This window comes from Bufo gargarizans, chromosome 7, assembly GCF_014858855.1.
Source record: "Bufo gargarizans isolate SCDJY-AF-19 chromosome 7, ASM1485885v1, whole genome shotgun sequence".
In the NCBI taxonomy this organism is placed as follows: Eukaryota; Metazoa; Chordata; class Amphibia; order Anura; family Bufonidae; genus Bufo; species Bufo gargarizans.
In genome coordinates, this window is record NC_058086.1 from 44,705,521 (window position 1) to 44,719,372 (window position 13,852).

The window sequence follows — 13,852 nt, forward strand, 5'->3', positions numbered from 1 at the left end:
GGGGTTAGTGCCTACCATAGTGGTCCACAGCAGGTCAATCACTGAATGGGGATAGGGTTGCGGGCTCTGAAGGCTCATTTAAACTTATGAGACTGAAGGGTAGTCCATCTGGTCTGATCCCTACAGAAGAGCTCCTGCTGGTAATGACAGAAAGGTGTCCGGACACGCAAGGCACCGCAGCTCGCTGTGTGTTTAGCTACCGGTCAGAGAGCCCATGCTGACCCCTGTCTGCTGCAAAAGTGGCCTACAATGTGGGCCCATGAGCAAGCGGAACATGGAGCAATGGAAGAAGACAGCTTGGTCTGATGAATCACATTTTACATCCTGTGGACGGCCGGGTGCGTGTGTGTCACTTACTTGGGGAAGAGATGGCACCGGGTGTGCAATGGTAGGCAGACAAGTCTGCTGGAAACCTTGTGTCCTGGCAACATGTGCCACCTACCTAACCATTGTACAGACAAGTACCCCCCTTCACCAGGATAATGCCCCAGCCTCACTGCAGAAACTGCACAGGAATGAGGAACATGACAGAGAGATGAAGGTGATGACTTGTCTCCAGATTCCCAGATCTCGATCTGATCGTCATCTGTGGGATGTGCTGAAAAACAAGTCCGATCCAAGGAGGCCTCACCGCAGGTCTTGTAGAGTCCAGGCCTCGATGGGTCAGCGCGTGAGGGGACCTAAACCGCTTTAGGTAGGTGGTTTTAATGTCGGGCTGATGTGTATATATTTTATATGTATGTGTGTGTTTGGCAGGTTGCACCTCCTATATCTTGTACGCTCTCGCCTTTGCGCGCAGGATTTGGTGCACTAGATTCACAGGCCGGTGGTCATGTTTTGGACTCGCAGGCCTATTTGGTTTTGTTTTCTTGAGACCTTTCTTAAAGGCTCACAAGGGCTGGTGTCTGCCTTCCTTCCTCATCTTGTGTGAGATTATATCTGACCTCAGCGGTTTCGTGCAGCACGCACACCCTGTGGTGTGGTGCACATGTTACGATGAAGAGCTTGTACACAAGATACACCTTCTGTGACATAAATGAACCCACACCGACGAGCACCTGAAAACTCCCCAGTGATGCACATTTTAAGGTTATGTTAATAATGCAATAGCACCGGGACCGTATCTTGCACAATCTTGCAGCTCGTGGTCCCGTTTTCTTCACCTTTTGTCATGTTTGATAATCAGCGGATGCCATTTACCTGTCAGTTTCCTGCTTTGGTCTATACCAGTGGTCTGCAAATCTTTGCGTCCAGCATTTGTGAAGTTACATTATTCAGCCTCTTCTGACAACCTGGGAGGAGCTGTAGCTTTACACTAGTTCAGTCCTCTGGTCTCTGCAGCGGTGTTCCCCAACAGGCGGCTCTCCAGCTGTTGCAAAACTACATCTTCCAGGATGTGCCGACAACCTGCGGCCGTGAGTGCATAATAGGACTTGTAATTTTGCCAGTCACTAGCAGAGCTCGCTGAAGATTATTAAATTAGTCTTCTTTATTCCACACACATAAATATAATAATGTTTTAGTCGAAACATACTAAAGTCCATTTTACGTGCGTCGTTTCGGAGTCGTGGCCCCTTCTTCAGGCACGTTCAGTGTGCTTCTCAGTGTGAATAAATAGCCCTCTTTAATACACAATTATTAGCACAAAGATGTGATTAACATATATTTACCATATTATAGGCATCCGAAGTAAACACGTTCCTGAGTATAAGCAGACTGCTCGCTACTATGTATCATAGTGAAACATACAGCATATATACAAAGGTTTAAATTAAACATAAATGTAGCATAAAGTGTGAATATTTCAAAGGAATACATTAAAATTGCAGTTCTTATTTAACCCCTTTAGGGCTGACCATATCTAGGGAGAAGATCCAAAGAAGCTCTCTTTGCAATAGTCTTTTCTCTAGTTGGTCCCTGTTCACACTAGTTACTTTCTCCAGTATCATCCAGCGTAGGTCAAAAACCTTATGCTTCATTTCACTGAAATGTTTAGCCACTCCTGTTACTCCGATAGATTTTTTTTTTAATCAATATGTTTAGTGTCACATTTATTTAACCCCTCATTTGTCAAGGCTTTTCCAATGCTCGACCTGTGCTCATTAATGCGCGTTTGCCCAACGTAGCACTTTCCACAAGGGGATTTCAACAAGTAAATTACTCCAGGGGTGTTACACGTAAAAAAAATCCTCTGATAGGGATGTTGTTCCCCTTCATCGGATGCACAGCCGTGTCACCTTTAACCCCTTGGCGACATGTCACGTACTGTTATGTCACAGTGGCAAGTGACTTGGCGCATTTTGACATAATAGTATGGCATGTTGATTGGACGGGCACCAGAGCTGTTTCCACCAGATCAATGCAGGGGCCGGGCCTCTGCTGTATCCACTGACCTTAGCGCTGACAGCGCCTCATAAGAGGATAGCAGAGGGAGGGGCCCCCAGTGCTGCATTGACAGGGGGCCGATGGCTGACCTGGCAACTCTAAGGCCTCGGGGTCTGCCATGTATTGAAGCCTTTAAGACCAAGCCCCCAGGCAAAGCCTGTATTGTACTACATTGAAAGAGGGATCAGACCTTGAAATGTTGAAGTCCCTGTACTGGGACAAAAATAAAAAGTTAAAAAAAGTGTTTACAAAAATTATAGTTTACAGTAAAAAATAAAAATAAAAGTGCATCTTTTAATCAAGCGATTTTCAATAATAATAAACTTTAAAAAATTTTTATAGACATTAGTTATTGCCATGTCCATAATGAGCGGCTCTATAAAAACTTCACCCGGCTTTGGTTCCGACTGGTATCTCGGAACCGAAGCCGAGTTTGGTTCAAAGTGGTTTTCCACTTTAAATATCAACTACCGAAGTTATTCAACGAAGTCACGCGCGACTTTGCAATTAACTAACTTCAGCTCATCAGGGCGCATACATTCTAACACTGTACGGAGACATCCGAAGCTCGCTTCGCTTATCACTAGTATCCACCTGCACCAACTCCTTGCCTAACGACCGACCTCTCCTGTATACAAAAGCAGTTTTTCTTTCCATAACCGGGCAAACTTTCTTTCACAGCCAGAAGTCTCCAGTGTTTGTAAATAGTGTAAACATAAACAGAAAGATCCTCTCTTTTTATTTTTCTTCACTTGTATCAACTGTTGTTGCCATTGTTTCCTTTGTATATATGCTGTAAGTTTCACTATTATACATAGTAGCGAGCAGCCTGTGTTTATACTTAGTAACGTGTTGCCTATAATGTGGTAACTATATGTTATAAATCACATCTTTGTGCTAATATATGTTAGGGTACTTTCACACTTGCGGCAGAGAATTCCGGCAGGCAGTTCCGGCAATCTGGAATGCATTGAAATACCGGATCCATCTCTCCGGTGTCATCTGGGAAAATGGATCCGGTGTACATTTTGGGGGGATTTTTAAAGGTCTGCGCATGCGCAGACAGGAAAGCTGCATCTGTTTTGCCGGAACACTTAATGCCGAATCCAGCACTAATACACTTCAATGTAAATTAATGCCGGATCCCACTGCTGCTGACCACTCAGCTTTACCTTTGTTTTTGGCTTATTTAACATTAGCAGGAATTTCTGACCATCAAGACTGAAGGGTTCTTCAGAGTTTCCTGGGAATGTATAGAATTTTTGGGGTTAATTGATGAATAAATGTGCCCGTCTGTGCCCCTCAGGAATATTGCAGCCATAAACCTTTTGGATTTGGGTGATTTTGTCGCCACATTGCATTATCCAAGTGAACAGCCAAAAGCAGATCAAGCTGGTATCTTACAGCGTGCCATGTATACCAAGTTGAGTCTTCTACCAGCTCGAACTTTGTGACTCCTCGGCTTGAGATCCTCCTTTGGCTTGGAGGATCTGAAGATTCAGGTATTCCAGTGTGGCTAGGAGGTCTGATTCTGGCACCGTGGAACCTCATCCCGTCCCTAATTCAGCTGTAACGTATAGAGCAGAGCAAACCAGCTCTAGGATGTAATATCCTGGCTGTGTCTGGGCGCAGTAAGCTGCGTTCTAGTACATATATCCGTCATCTCAATGGATGCACCAGTACGGTCTTGTGCAGGAATATTAAAGGTTATAACCACCTTTGATAATATTTTTTTATCCATATAAAATGATACCTAAAACCCCTTTATAATAGATCTTAATCAAATGTTTCCTATTTCTTTGTATGTACATCTCCAATGCACACAGTGTCTCCATGGTAACAGACAACAAACAAACTGTAGTCTGATCCTGCAGTCCATCATCCCTTCTATTGAACCTGTACTTCTAGATGACCCACTAAATGTACTTTGCTATACAGTGGGAGACAAATGGAAGGAATCATGAGCGTGCAGGATTACACCACACAGAGCTTGTTTGGGACAGTAAAAAAATGTTGTTGCCAAGATGGACATAGCATGTAAGCCTGATGAGTATAGAGTGATCTAAACATAAAGGATCTGGATTCCAGAATTCTGGCTTCAGAAAGTCTCAGAACAGGGCTCTGCAACTTTTGTAGGCCAACGTGCATAAGAATGTTGTGTTTTGAACCACTTAGACCACATTCACATGACAATGAAAAAAGTCAGTAAAAAAAATGGATAAACTGTCAGTTTTTCACAGTCATGTTGCATCAGTTTGTGCATCCATTTTGTGTCCGTATTTAACAAATGTTGCAAAAACTGCTGTTAAAAACGGATGAATTTCATTGGCTTTTGTTTAAAACCCCAACACCTGCAGTGCCTTCAGTATATATAATGCCCCCAGTATAAAAAATGTCCCTTTGTAGTGCCCTTAGTAGTCAAAATGGCCGTGGTTCTAAAAACGGCCGTGTGACGGTCATTGCAAAAAAAAACTTATACATGCACCCATACTCCAATTTAGAAAAGTGGAGTAGCATCTCAAGTAGGGCTAGGTGATTTTGCAAAAAAAAAAATCTCTGTTATTATTATTTATTTATTTTCTTCAACCCTATCAACAATTTTTGATTTGATTCCTGATTTTGTTATTTCTGTTAATTAAAAGGGTTGTACAAGTTTATTTTTATTGATAGCCTATCAATATTAGGGTGCCAGGTGTCAGACACCCTCCGATCTGATATTGATGACCTGTCCTGAGGATAGGGGTTACTACATTTACATAGACTGGCAGTCCATGGGTTATTACACATATATATGGATTGGCAGTGTAGGAGGAGACGGCGGGGCGGGCATTATGGATTCACCTCATGTTTTTGCCATCCTTGTAACATAGATTTTTTTGTATATCTGTTAACAGATGCCTCAGACTGATACCGTACATTGGCATAAAGTTCCACTGTAAAAAAAAATATTAATAAAAAATAAAAATATCCTATCTATGTATATACGTAAAAAGCATGCAGCAATTGCCTTCACTGTATGAGGATGAGGGATCGCTGCTTCTATTGCTCGTCTCTATACAGAATCGTGGCTTCTGGGCGGCAGGTTGCAGTTTACACAGCATGATCTGGTGCACAAACGATAGGATCACCCAATGAACAAGCATTTCGCTCATTCATCGGCGGTACATTTAGACAGGCAGATTGTCTGGAACGAGTGTCCATTGGAACGTTTATTCCTCATAATCTGCCTGAATATCGGGCAGTGTAAATCCACCTTTAGGGACAGTTTACATTGCGGATTTCCTCTGCAGTTGTTCTCTTTAGAGTCTGCGGGCCCGTTCATGGCTTAGCGCTATTAAATAAGCCACGGCTTAAAGTGGTGGCTGACCGCCGCCAGGAAAGTGCTGCTGTCACGACTTTTAACCACTGATCTGCGATCTTCAGTGCTACCTACCATTGAAAACAATGGGAGGCAGACACCACGTGGCCACAGATGGAATTTTGGCACAGTGTTCACGTCAAAATTCTACCAGCAAATAACGCCGTGTGAACAGCACCCGCTTAGACTTAAAGATGCTCCAGATTTATTAAAACATTGTGTGATATTTGATAAATTTGGCTCAAACAGCAACGCAGACTCCTGCAAAAGTGACTTTAATGTCTTCCTGGAAGCCTCCGCTCCCCCGGACAGTGTGTGGTCGGCACATGATGTTCTTGGTAAGGCCGAGATGTACAATGAGGCTGTGAAGTTCATCAAGATCTTCATTTTCATAGGGACGAGCAGTTACCATACGTTAGACGTGTCATTAGTCATGTCTTCCGAGTTCATCAGAAGCTTGTTATTTCTCAGTCATAGAAGGTCATTCTAAAAAAAAAAAAAAAAAAAAAAAAAAAAGGAACCAGCGATAACCTAATGGGTTAATCCCAATCGGCTACCGCTTCCTATGACTTGTGTACATGGTAGACACGAAGATGACTATTCCGGAACCAGCTGTATGATCACCACTCTGCAGTGTAATACCATGCCCGCAGAGCCTAGCTTCTTTTCCTGGGGTATACACCCTGTCTGGTGGGGGGCGCATGCTCTGTCCTCATGCTGTACTCATATGGTACACGGTGTATTCTTATACCCTTGGGGTACATGGAGGTAATTGTACAGGCTGCATAGATCAGTTTCTATTATTGTTAATCTGTTTATTGTTTGCATGGGTCAGATGTTTTAGTCTATGTTCACACTGATGTTGCTGCTTCCATTCCCAAAAAATTGAGCATATCTGTCTCAGTTGTAAGTGGATACAATCAGATTGTAATGGACTCTGTTCACTTTAAAGGGATTTTCACAGTACTTATGATATCTTAGATCATCAATATCAGATCGGTGGGCTACCGACACCCCGCACCCCCATAGATCAGTTGTTTCAGGGGACCCTCCAGCAACTAGGAATGCATTCCCCGGCATGGCTACTACACGGTGGATTAAACCTCGTGCGTCCGCTTCCATCCTCTGTATAGTTTCCTGCAGCTGATTGGTGGGGGTACTGATTGTCGGCCCCCCCAGCGATCTAATATTGATGATCCATCCTATTCTGTGTACTGGGAAGACCCCTTTAATCAAGCTGGACACAGCAATAGAAAGTCTTGTGTGAACAGGGCCTTAGGCAGTCTTTTTACAACTGGTTCTTGCTGTACAGGAGATGGCATTATTTATTTTTTCATATTCCATATAGATTTGGATTGGTCTTATTTCCCTGTGAATCTTATAGTCAGGGAAAAATATGATCTCAATGTTTAGATTTCCTTTGCTATTTGTATGGTGACCAAAGGGCTCGGTAACTGTTCCCCTTTCTTTTATATTGGTTAAAACAGTGTCAACAAATGGTTTGAAAATGTAAGTAAATTTATTTTTATTTTTAGATTTATTTTTACTAATTGGCACGGCACAAATGAAAATGAGCCTTCAGTCTGGAGATATTACCCCAAAAAGCAGAAAGACAACTATGACAGCAAGCAGGCCCCCGATGGGACCCCGATCCTTGATGCCAGCTCCTTGGATTATATTTTTGCACAGGTAGGTCCAGTTATTTTATGATGATACTTCCACTGTTTATTCCTGTGTAGACCTTATGTGCTCTGAGCTGTGAGGGATTGGTATGAGATCTGTGCTTTATCCTGATAAGGTACAATTGCTCTCACCAGAAGATGATTCTTTGTGTGGGCGGCGGGCTGCGGGCCTTCCCTGGCAGAGTCTGGGCTGTGGCTGGCTGCCACTGGCGTGGCTCGCTCCTTCTTCTCTGCTCTGGGGACGGAGCTGTAGCAACGTCAGACAGACGCGAAGACGTGCCTGCCTGTGCGGCAGTGGCGGCACGCTCATTCACAGCCACCGCTTGAGTCTCTTAAAGAGGTAGGCAGAGCGGCCGCCGCCGGGGGGGGGGGGGGCCCTCATTTCCATAACTCCATGCACAGCTGCGCTTAGCAGTTAGAAAACTTAGCAGCGCTAGTATTGCGGGCCAGCGCTGGGGGGCCCCTGTAAGAGCCGCATTCAAGGAGCTAAAGAGCCGCTTGTGGCTCGCGAGCCGTAGTTTGCCGACCACTGTTCTATAGCATTGTGTACATCATTTATATGTAATAAAATGTGTTCTGTGGTCAAATATTTAAAAATGTAAAGCAATTATTTTATTCTCTTTTTTTTTCTGATACGGTCATATTAGGGTCAGTATGAGTTGGTGAAATGTCTGGCGCCTGTTCGAGATCCAAAAAGTGACCATGAGATGCATGAAATAGAGAATGAGTGCCTTGGGATGGCAGTGCTAGCAATCTCTCACTACGCCATTAAGAAGAACATGCAGCTGCCAGAACTCCCCAAAGATATAAGGTTAGTGATCAGCCCGCCAAATCCCACAATATTCCAATGTTTTGGTGTCAAAATCTAAAGAGAGAAGTGCGTGTATATGAGCTGCTCCCTTCCCGGCATTCTGCACACCCATGCTTATAATCAGGGCTTGTAGCTTCTGCTACGATGAGGGGGCAGCATCCACAAGGGGTTTTTCACCTTTCATTACTTCAGATATATCCTTTATCTGTGACTCCCACACGTCACACAAGCAATAAAGTAATGGCATATCACTAGGAAATGCCATCACTTTATGACTAGTGGGGGTCTGACCTCTGTGATCACCACCAGTCCTCCGAATAAAGGCAGGGAACTGCAGCATTGCTGCCTTCACGTGAGCGTGGCCAGCTACAGTTCCCTGCTCAGCTGGGTGTGCAAGTTTAAACCGTGAATCAGTATCACCAGGAATGGTGAGGTCAAATTCCCACCCATAAATGGTGATTTATATGCCGTCACTTTATAAAATGGGATGACCCTTTTAACAACCCTGTAGTAAATGCACACACACACACACTGGGTATAATCCTTTGCAGAATATTTTTGTGACCGCTTAATGATCATTGGTTTGGCAGCTATTCCTGCCATACAGAAGAGACGGGACACCCCCATACACGTTCAGTATTTTGGCCGTTGTATTGTGCAGGATGATTACAACCACTTGACTTTATGTCCAGGCGATGGCTATTTGTGTAAATGTAGATACAAGTGATGGCAGGAGGTCACGGCCATGGGCAGATTGGGAACTTAAAGTGGCCCTGGAAAAAAAATAAGTGGCCCCATGTTGTAGGTGGGACTAAATTGATAGAAGACAGGGCAACATAAGTAGGTGGGGAGAACAGAAGTAGACAGGGCCTGCAGTACCATAGTGCAGCACAAAGTACCTCCCCAGCAGAACCAAATACCACAGTGCAGCTCAAAATACTGCCGCCCTCTCCACAGTATTCAAATGTATCACCATCCTGAGGAGGGCAACTGCAGCCATCAAGAGAGCTTGGGTGGCCCCCTGGACATCGGCCCAACGGGAAATTTCCCTGTAGAGTCTATGGCCAATCCGCCCCTGGTCACAGCTCGGTATATAGGTGTCTGTGCGCCTGCTGACAGCTGTTCTACTCCCCTGTACACATACACACTCGGCAAAGCATGCATGTGTCCTCGATAGGGATAGGTGAGCTAAAGGATCAGGAGCTGAAATCCAACATGCCCAATACTTTTTTTTTTTTTTTTTCTCCAACATTATAAGACTTTACTTGTTATGTGAATGACCTTAACCCTTGTGGTAGAGTATGGACGGGATCTATGTGATAGTTGTGGACGTTTCCTGTTTTCTCAGCTGTAGTGTCTGCATTTTTATGTAGAGATCAGTAATCCTGAGTTCTCTTTATTTTTCCAGTTACAAAAGATATATTCCAGAGACGTTAAACCGGACCATCAAACAGAGGAACATCCTCACCCGGCTGAGGATCAACAATGTCTTCAGGAACTTTCTGAAGGAATTCAACAACAAAACCATCTGTGACAGCAGCGTCTCACCCCATGATCTGAAGGTGAAGTACATGTCCACCCTGGAGACACTGACCAAAAATTATGGTGCAGAGATCTTTGAGACGTGGTTATTGAATATTACCTCAGAAAAGCCATATAAAAGTCATGAGGTGCATGAAGTCATGGTCACCGGGAATGACGGGATTCTGTGGAGGCCGAAGCCAGCGGTAAGTAGCAGGAAGATAAATGATCGGAAATGAAGCCCTGTCCGCTCTCAAGATATGTCTGTTTTAGCGAATACCTGTATTCCCTATAAGATAACAATGCTCCATCAAATCTGTGTTGTGCTGTTCCTCTGTAATTATTCCGCCATGTGCACGCTGGTAGCATGAGCGTGCACATTTTAACATTATCCAGCCAATGCTGACAATGTCAGAATACAGAGACACCCCCCCAACTGGTCACATCCAGTTTATTCATGCATTTTTATTAAGGATAACTGAGGAGCGGCACAGCACAGAGGTATAAGAAAAGTTACTCCAGAATTGTATCTCTCAGAGAATACAGGTATTTACTAAAACAGATACTCCAGTAGAAAGGACAGATCCTGTTTGAAGTGATTCTTTGTGTTGTCATGTCGTGTGCATAGAGTTAATAGTTAGGTGGTGAGCAAATTGCCTATTAAAGGGGTATTCCCATCACATACAATAGAGGCATATCGCTAGGACGAGAACGGGCGGGGAGAGCTGTGGCTGGAGGATTGCTGGCTAATTTCCCAGGGTCCGTCCACCACCAAGCGCTGCTCCCATATCTTAATCCTGGCAGATAAGTTCACCAGTGTGTAAAAGGGCAAGCTTTTATTTTATTTTTTGTGTGTGTAGCACTTGCCCCTGACCATGATAACCCACGTGAAAATGGTGCAGTAATGGAGGTGGCACAGCACAGTTCAAAGAAACAGAACTTTACTCCAGACAGGGCACAAAACATCATGGCTACAAACAGTGGCACTTGACTAGAGGTTACAACCCCGGTGGGGCACACAGCTTAGTGGTTACAGTCTCGTAGCGTAAAGGTATTACAACTGCCGATTTTTCGGCAGATGATCGCTAACAAGTGTTCATATTGCAGTGTAATACTGCCGCCTATTGCCAGATGAATGATTAAAACAAATCTTTTGACAGGTTAAAAAATCATGGTGTGTTATCACAATCTGCTGCCAGCAAACCACTATACAGTATGGGAACAAACGCTGGCATAACGATCGCTCCTCCCTATACTGAGGAGGAGATCGCTGCATGTCATCGCAGCGGTCTACTCCGCTAGCAAGCAGGTGATTGCAGGGAAGAAATGCTTCCCTCCTGATAATTGCCTGTTAAATCGCGCTGAGTAATACACCCATAACTCATGGTATTTTATAAATGCAGAGCCACCGGGAGCCTGGCACTTTTGAAGCCACTTGCAGAATGCACACGGCCTTTGCCAGTCACAGAGCTTTCACTCCTGGCAGACACAGTACAAGATCAGGGCGCTGGGAGTGCTCTACAGTAAGATTCTCTGGATCGCTGAGGGCCAACTCCTCTCCAGTCCCGTGTGCTGCTCGCGTCGCACCTGATTCTCTGTACAATCTCTGTAGACATACTATGCCCCCAGAGGCACATGAAAACACCTAATTTACACTGTGGCGTCACTACAGCACAGAGCTTGTACGGCGCTGCACTACTGCATCCCCAGAGACCCCTGCCAGCAGTCCTTACAAGATAAAAGTATGTTAACACGTTTGGTGCATTGAACAATCAAGTGCACAGCAATAGGGGTCAGCTGGAGTACAGCATTGTGTGCTTTCCTCTAGAGTTTCAGACCCCAACAGTATACAGAGGGGTGGGACACTTATACATGGACACAATGGAGGCCCTGTAATGCACATTCTGTGTGTGACACCTGCTACTTTCATATTCTGTGCATGGCTCCTCATGGGGAATTTTGTAGTTTTTTGCCGCCCCTTACGATCAGAAGTGCTTCTGTGCTTAATAAAACCGATAATTACATCACATCAGGGAACTCCTATAACGTGCTATATAAAAATTAAGGGTTGGAGTGAGACCACAGCTTTCGTCAAGTGAGCAGGTCAGCCCACGATTCTGGATGCAACTTTTGGAATATTGTTCTTGCCTTCACTGTAATATATGATTCATTACAGTGAGGAGGAATTAGATACGGCTGAGGCTGGAGCACTCGCGAGTTCATGTCACTGAACCCTATCACTTTCCTCATTACACAGAGCCACAAGTGGTTGTCATAGTTGTATTATACTTATCAGGGTTTTATTATGTATTATAGTTATCATAGTTGTATTATAACCAGTTAGTGTTTGCCAATGGAAGAGCGGACGTTGCCAGGGGGTAAAAGGAGACGCATTTGTGCACATATAAGTTGTATATGCTTAAAAAGAGTTACTCTGATGGTGCCAAGTATTGGACCCCCCCCCCCCGGTGATAGCATATGTCATCTTAGTCTGTACTTATATCTGACTTATAGCAATCGTTCTGCCTCCAGCCGGAACCCAATGAAAAAGAGAAAAAAACTAAGAAGAAGAAAGACAGTAAAAATAAAAGCGATTCAAAGGCGAACAACAAGAATCAGTGGACCTACTTCTCCTACTTCCCCGAAATCACTCACATCGTTGTAAAGGAGGATACAGTCATCATAAACAACCAGGACAACAAGTGTATGGTGAGGGCAGACAGTCATACATATAGATATGTTATCTACTGCAGCACTATATGGGAGCAGTGAGCCCCGGTCTCCATTAAAAGTCTGCCCCACACATCCATCGGTTCATCTCACATCTGTATGTGCAGCTGTATTCTTACTTTTTGGTCCAGTCAAATGACTAAAGTGCCTATTACTAGCCAAGGATTTGGGCAATTATTAGGGATGCAAATTTGCACAAATGCTTATTACTGATAATTTCCCCCTCTAAATGTGCCACCGATTTCCTGACAGATGAGTAAAATGTTTCTCTGTGATCACATTTATTTTTATTTTTTTACGAGTCTCTATGGGAATGGGTGATTCATGCAGAGGAAATGATCTCTGCTGAACGATTGGGCAACTATCAGGACCAAGCAGTTAATTCCTGATAATTGCCTAGGCTTTGGCAGCTTTAAAGGGGCCATTATGCTGACTCTCATCATTTGTATGCAATGTTTCATGTAGGAACTGAAAGTCTCCTCTCCAGAGGTGGCGCTCTCCTTCACAGCTTTGGTTGACGGCTACTTCAGACTCACGGCAGACGCTCACCACTATCTCTGCACTGACGTCGCTCCTCCTCTGATCGTGCACAACATAATGAATGGTTGTCATGGTCCAATATGGTAAGTGACTGACCGCAGTTTGGTTGTGGATGATGAGGCATAATACATATATAAGAAGCTTTAAAACAAACCATTGGGATTATAAGTCCTCCTTAAAGAGGACCTGTCACCACAAAATCAATTCACTCTGAAAGCAGCATGTTACAGAGCAAGAGAAGCCGAGCAGATTGACATATATATATATATATATATATATATCTCTCTATAATAAAAAAAATGATGCTTTTTACACCTCCTATCAGTACAGGAGGGAGGGGATATCAGTGATTGATAGCATTGTGTGTATACAGAGAGAGCTGTCAGTCACTGATAACACCTCCCTCCTGTACCGATAGCTCTGCACAGGAAGTGGAAAAAACAGAGATAAATGTATATAAATTACAGGTTTTACTGAATCTTTTCCCACAAAACTATAAATCAATCCGCTCAGCTTCTGCTCTATAATACGCTGCTTTCAGGTGCATTGCATTTTGTTGTGACAGGTCCTCTTTAAATAACTGTATTTTTAAGGGATCCTCTTCCTGTACTACTTCTGTGAATCGATTGCTGAATCATTAAAGAAAGCACTTTGTTATAAGATAACTTCTTGGAATTGTGACTACAACCATGATAATGTTTTTTTTATGACATTTCCAAATGCCTTATTTCAGTTGCTGAAGCTTTGGTCGGGTGAGCAGCAGTTTTTTACTGGTCTCTTTCAGTCATGAGTTTGGGCTTTTCCCTTTCAGTAATATTTGTCCTG

At 43.8% G+C, this 13,852-nt stretch overlaps 1 protein-coding gene across 5 annotated transcripts in view; it reads left to right on the forward strand.

Annotated features, from left to right (window-relative positions):
- Positions 1-13,852, forward strand: part of JAK1 (Janus kinase 1) — a 124,344-nt gene that overhangs the window by 88,184 nt on the left and 22,308 nt on the right. For 4 of the 5 annotated variants that reach the window (XM_044301933.1, XM_044301935.1, XM_044301934.1 and 1 more), the window contains 5 exons: positions 7,279-7,432; positions 8,073-8,236; positions 9,645-9,963; positions 12,272-12,466; positions 12,953-13,110. In XM_044301933.1, the coding sequence (XP_044157868.1) occupies positions 7,279-7,432; positions 8,073-8,236; positions 9,645-9,963; positions 12,272-12,466; positions 12,953-13,110 (990 nt within the window). The remainder of the gene's footprint in view (positions 1-7,278; positions 7,433-8,072; positions 8,237-9,644; positions 9,964-12,271; positions 12,467-12,952; positions 13,111-13,852) is intronic. The other variant, XM_044301936.1, reaches the window with a different exon arrangement.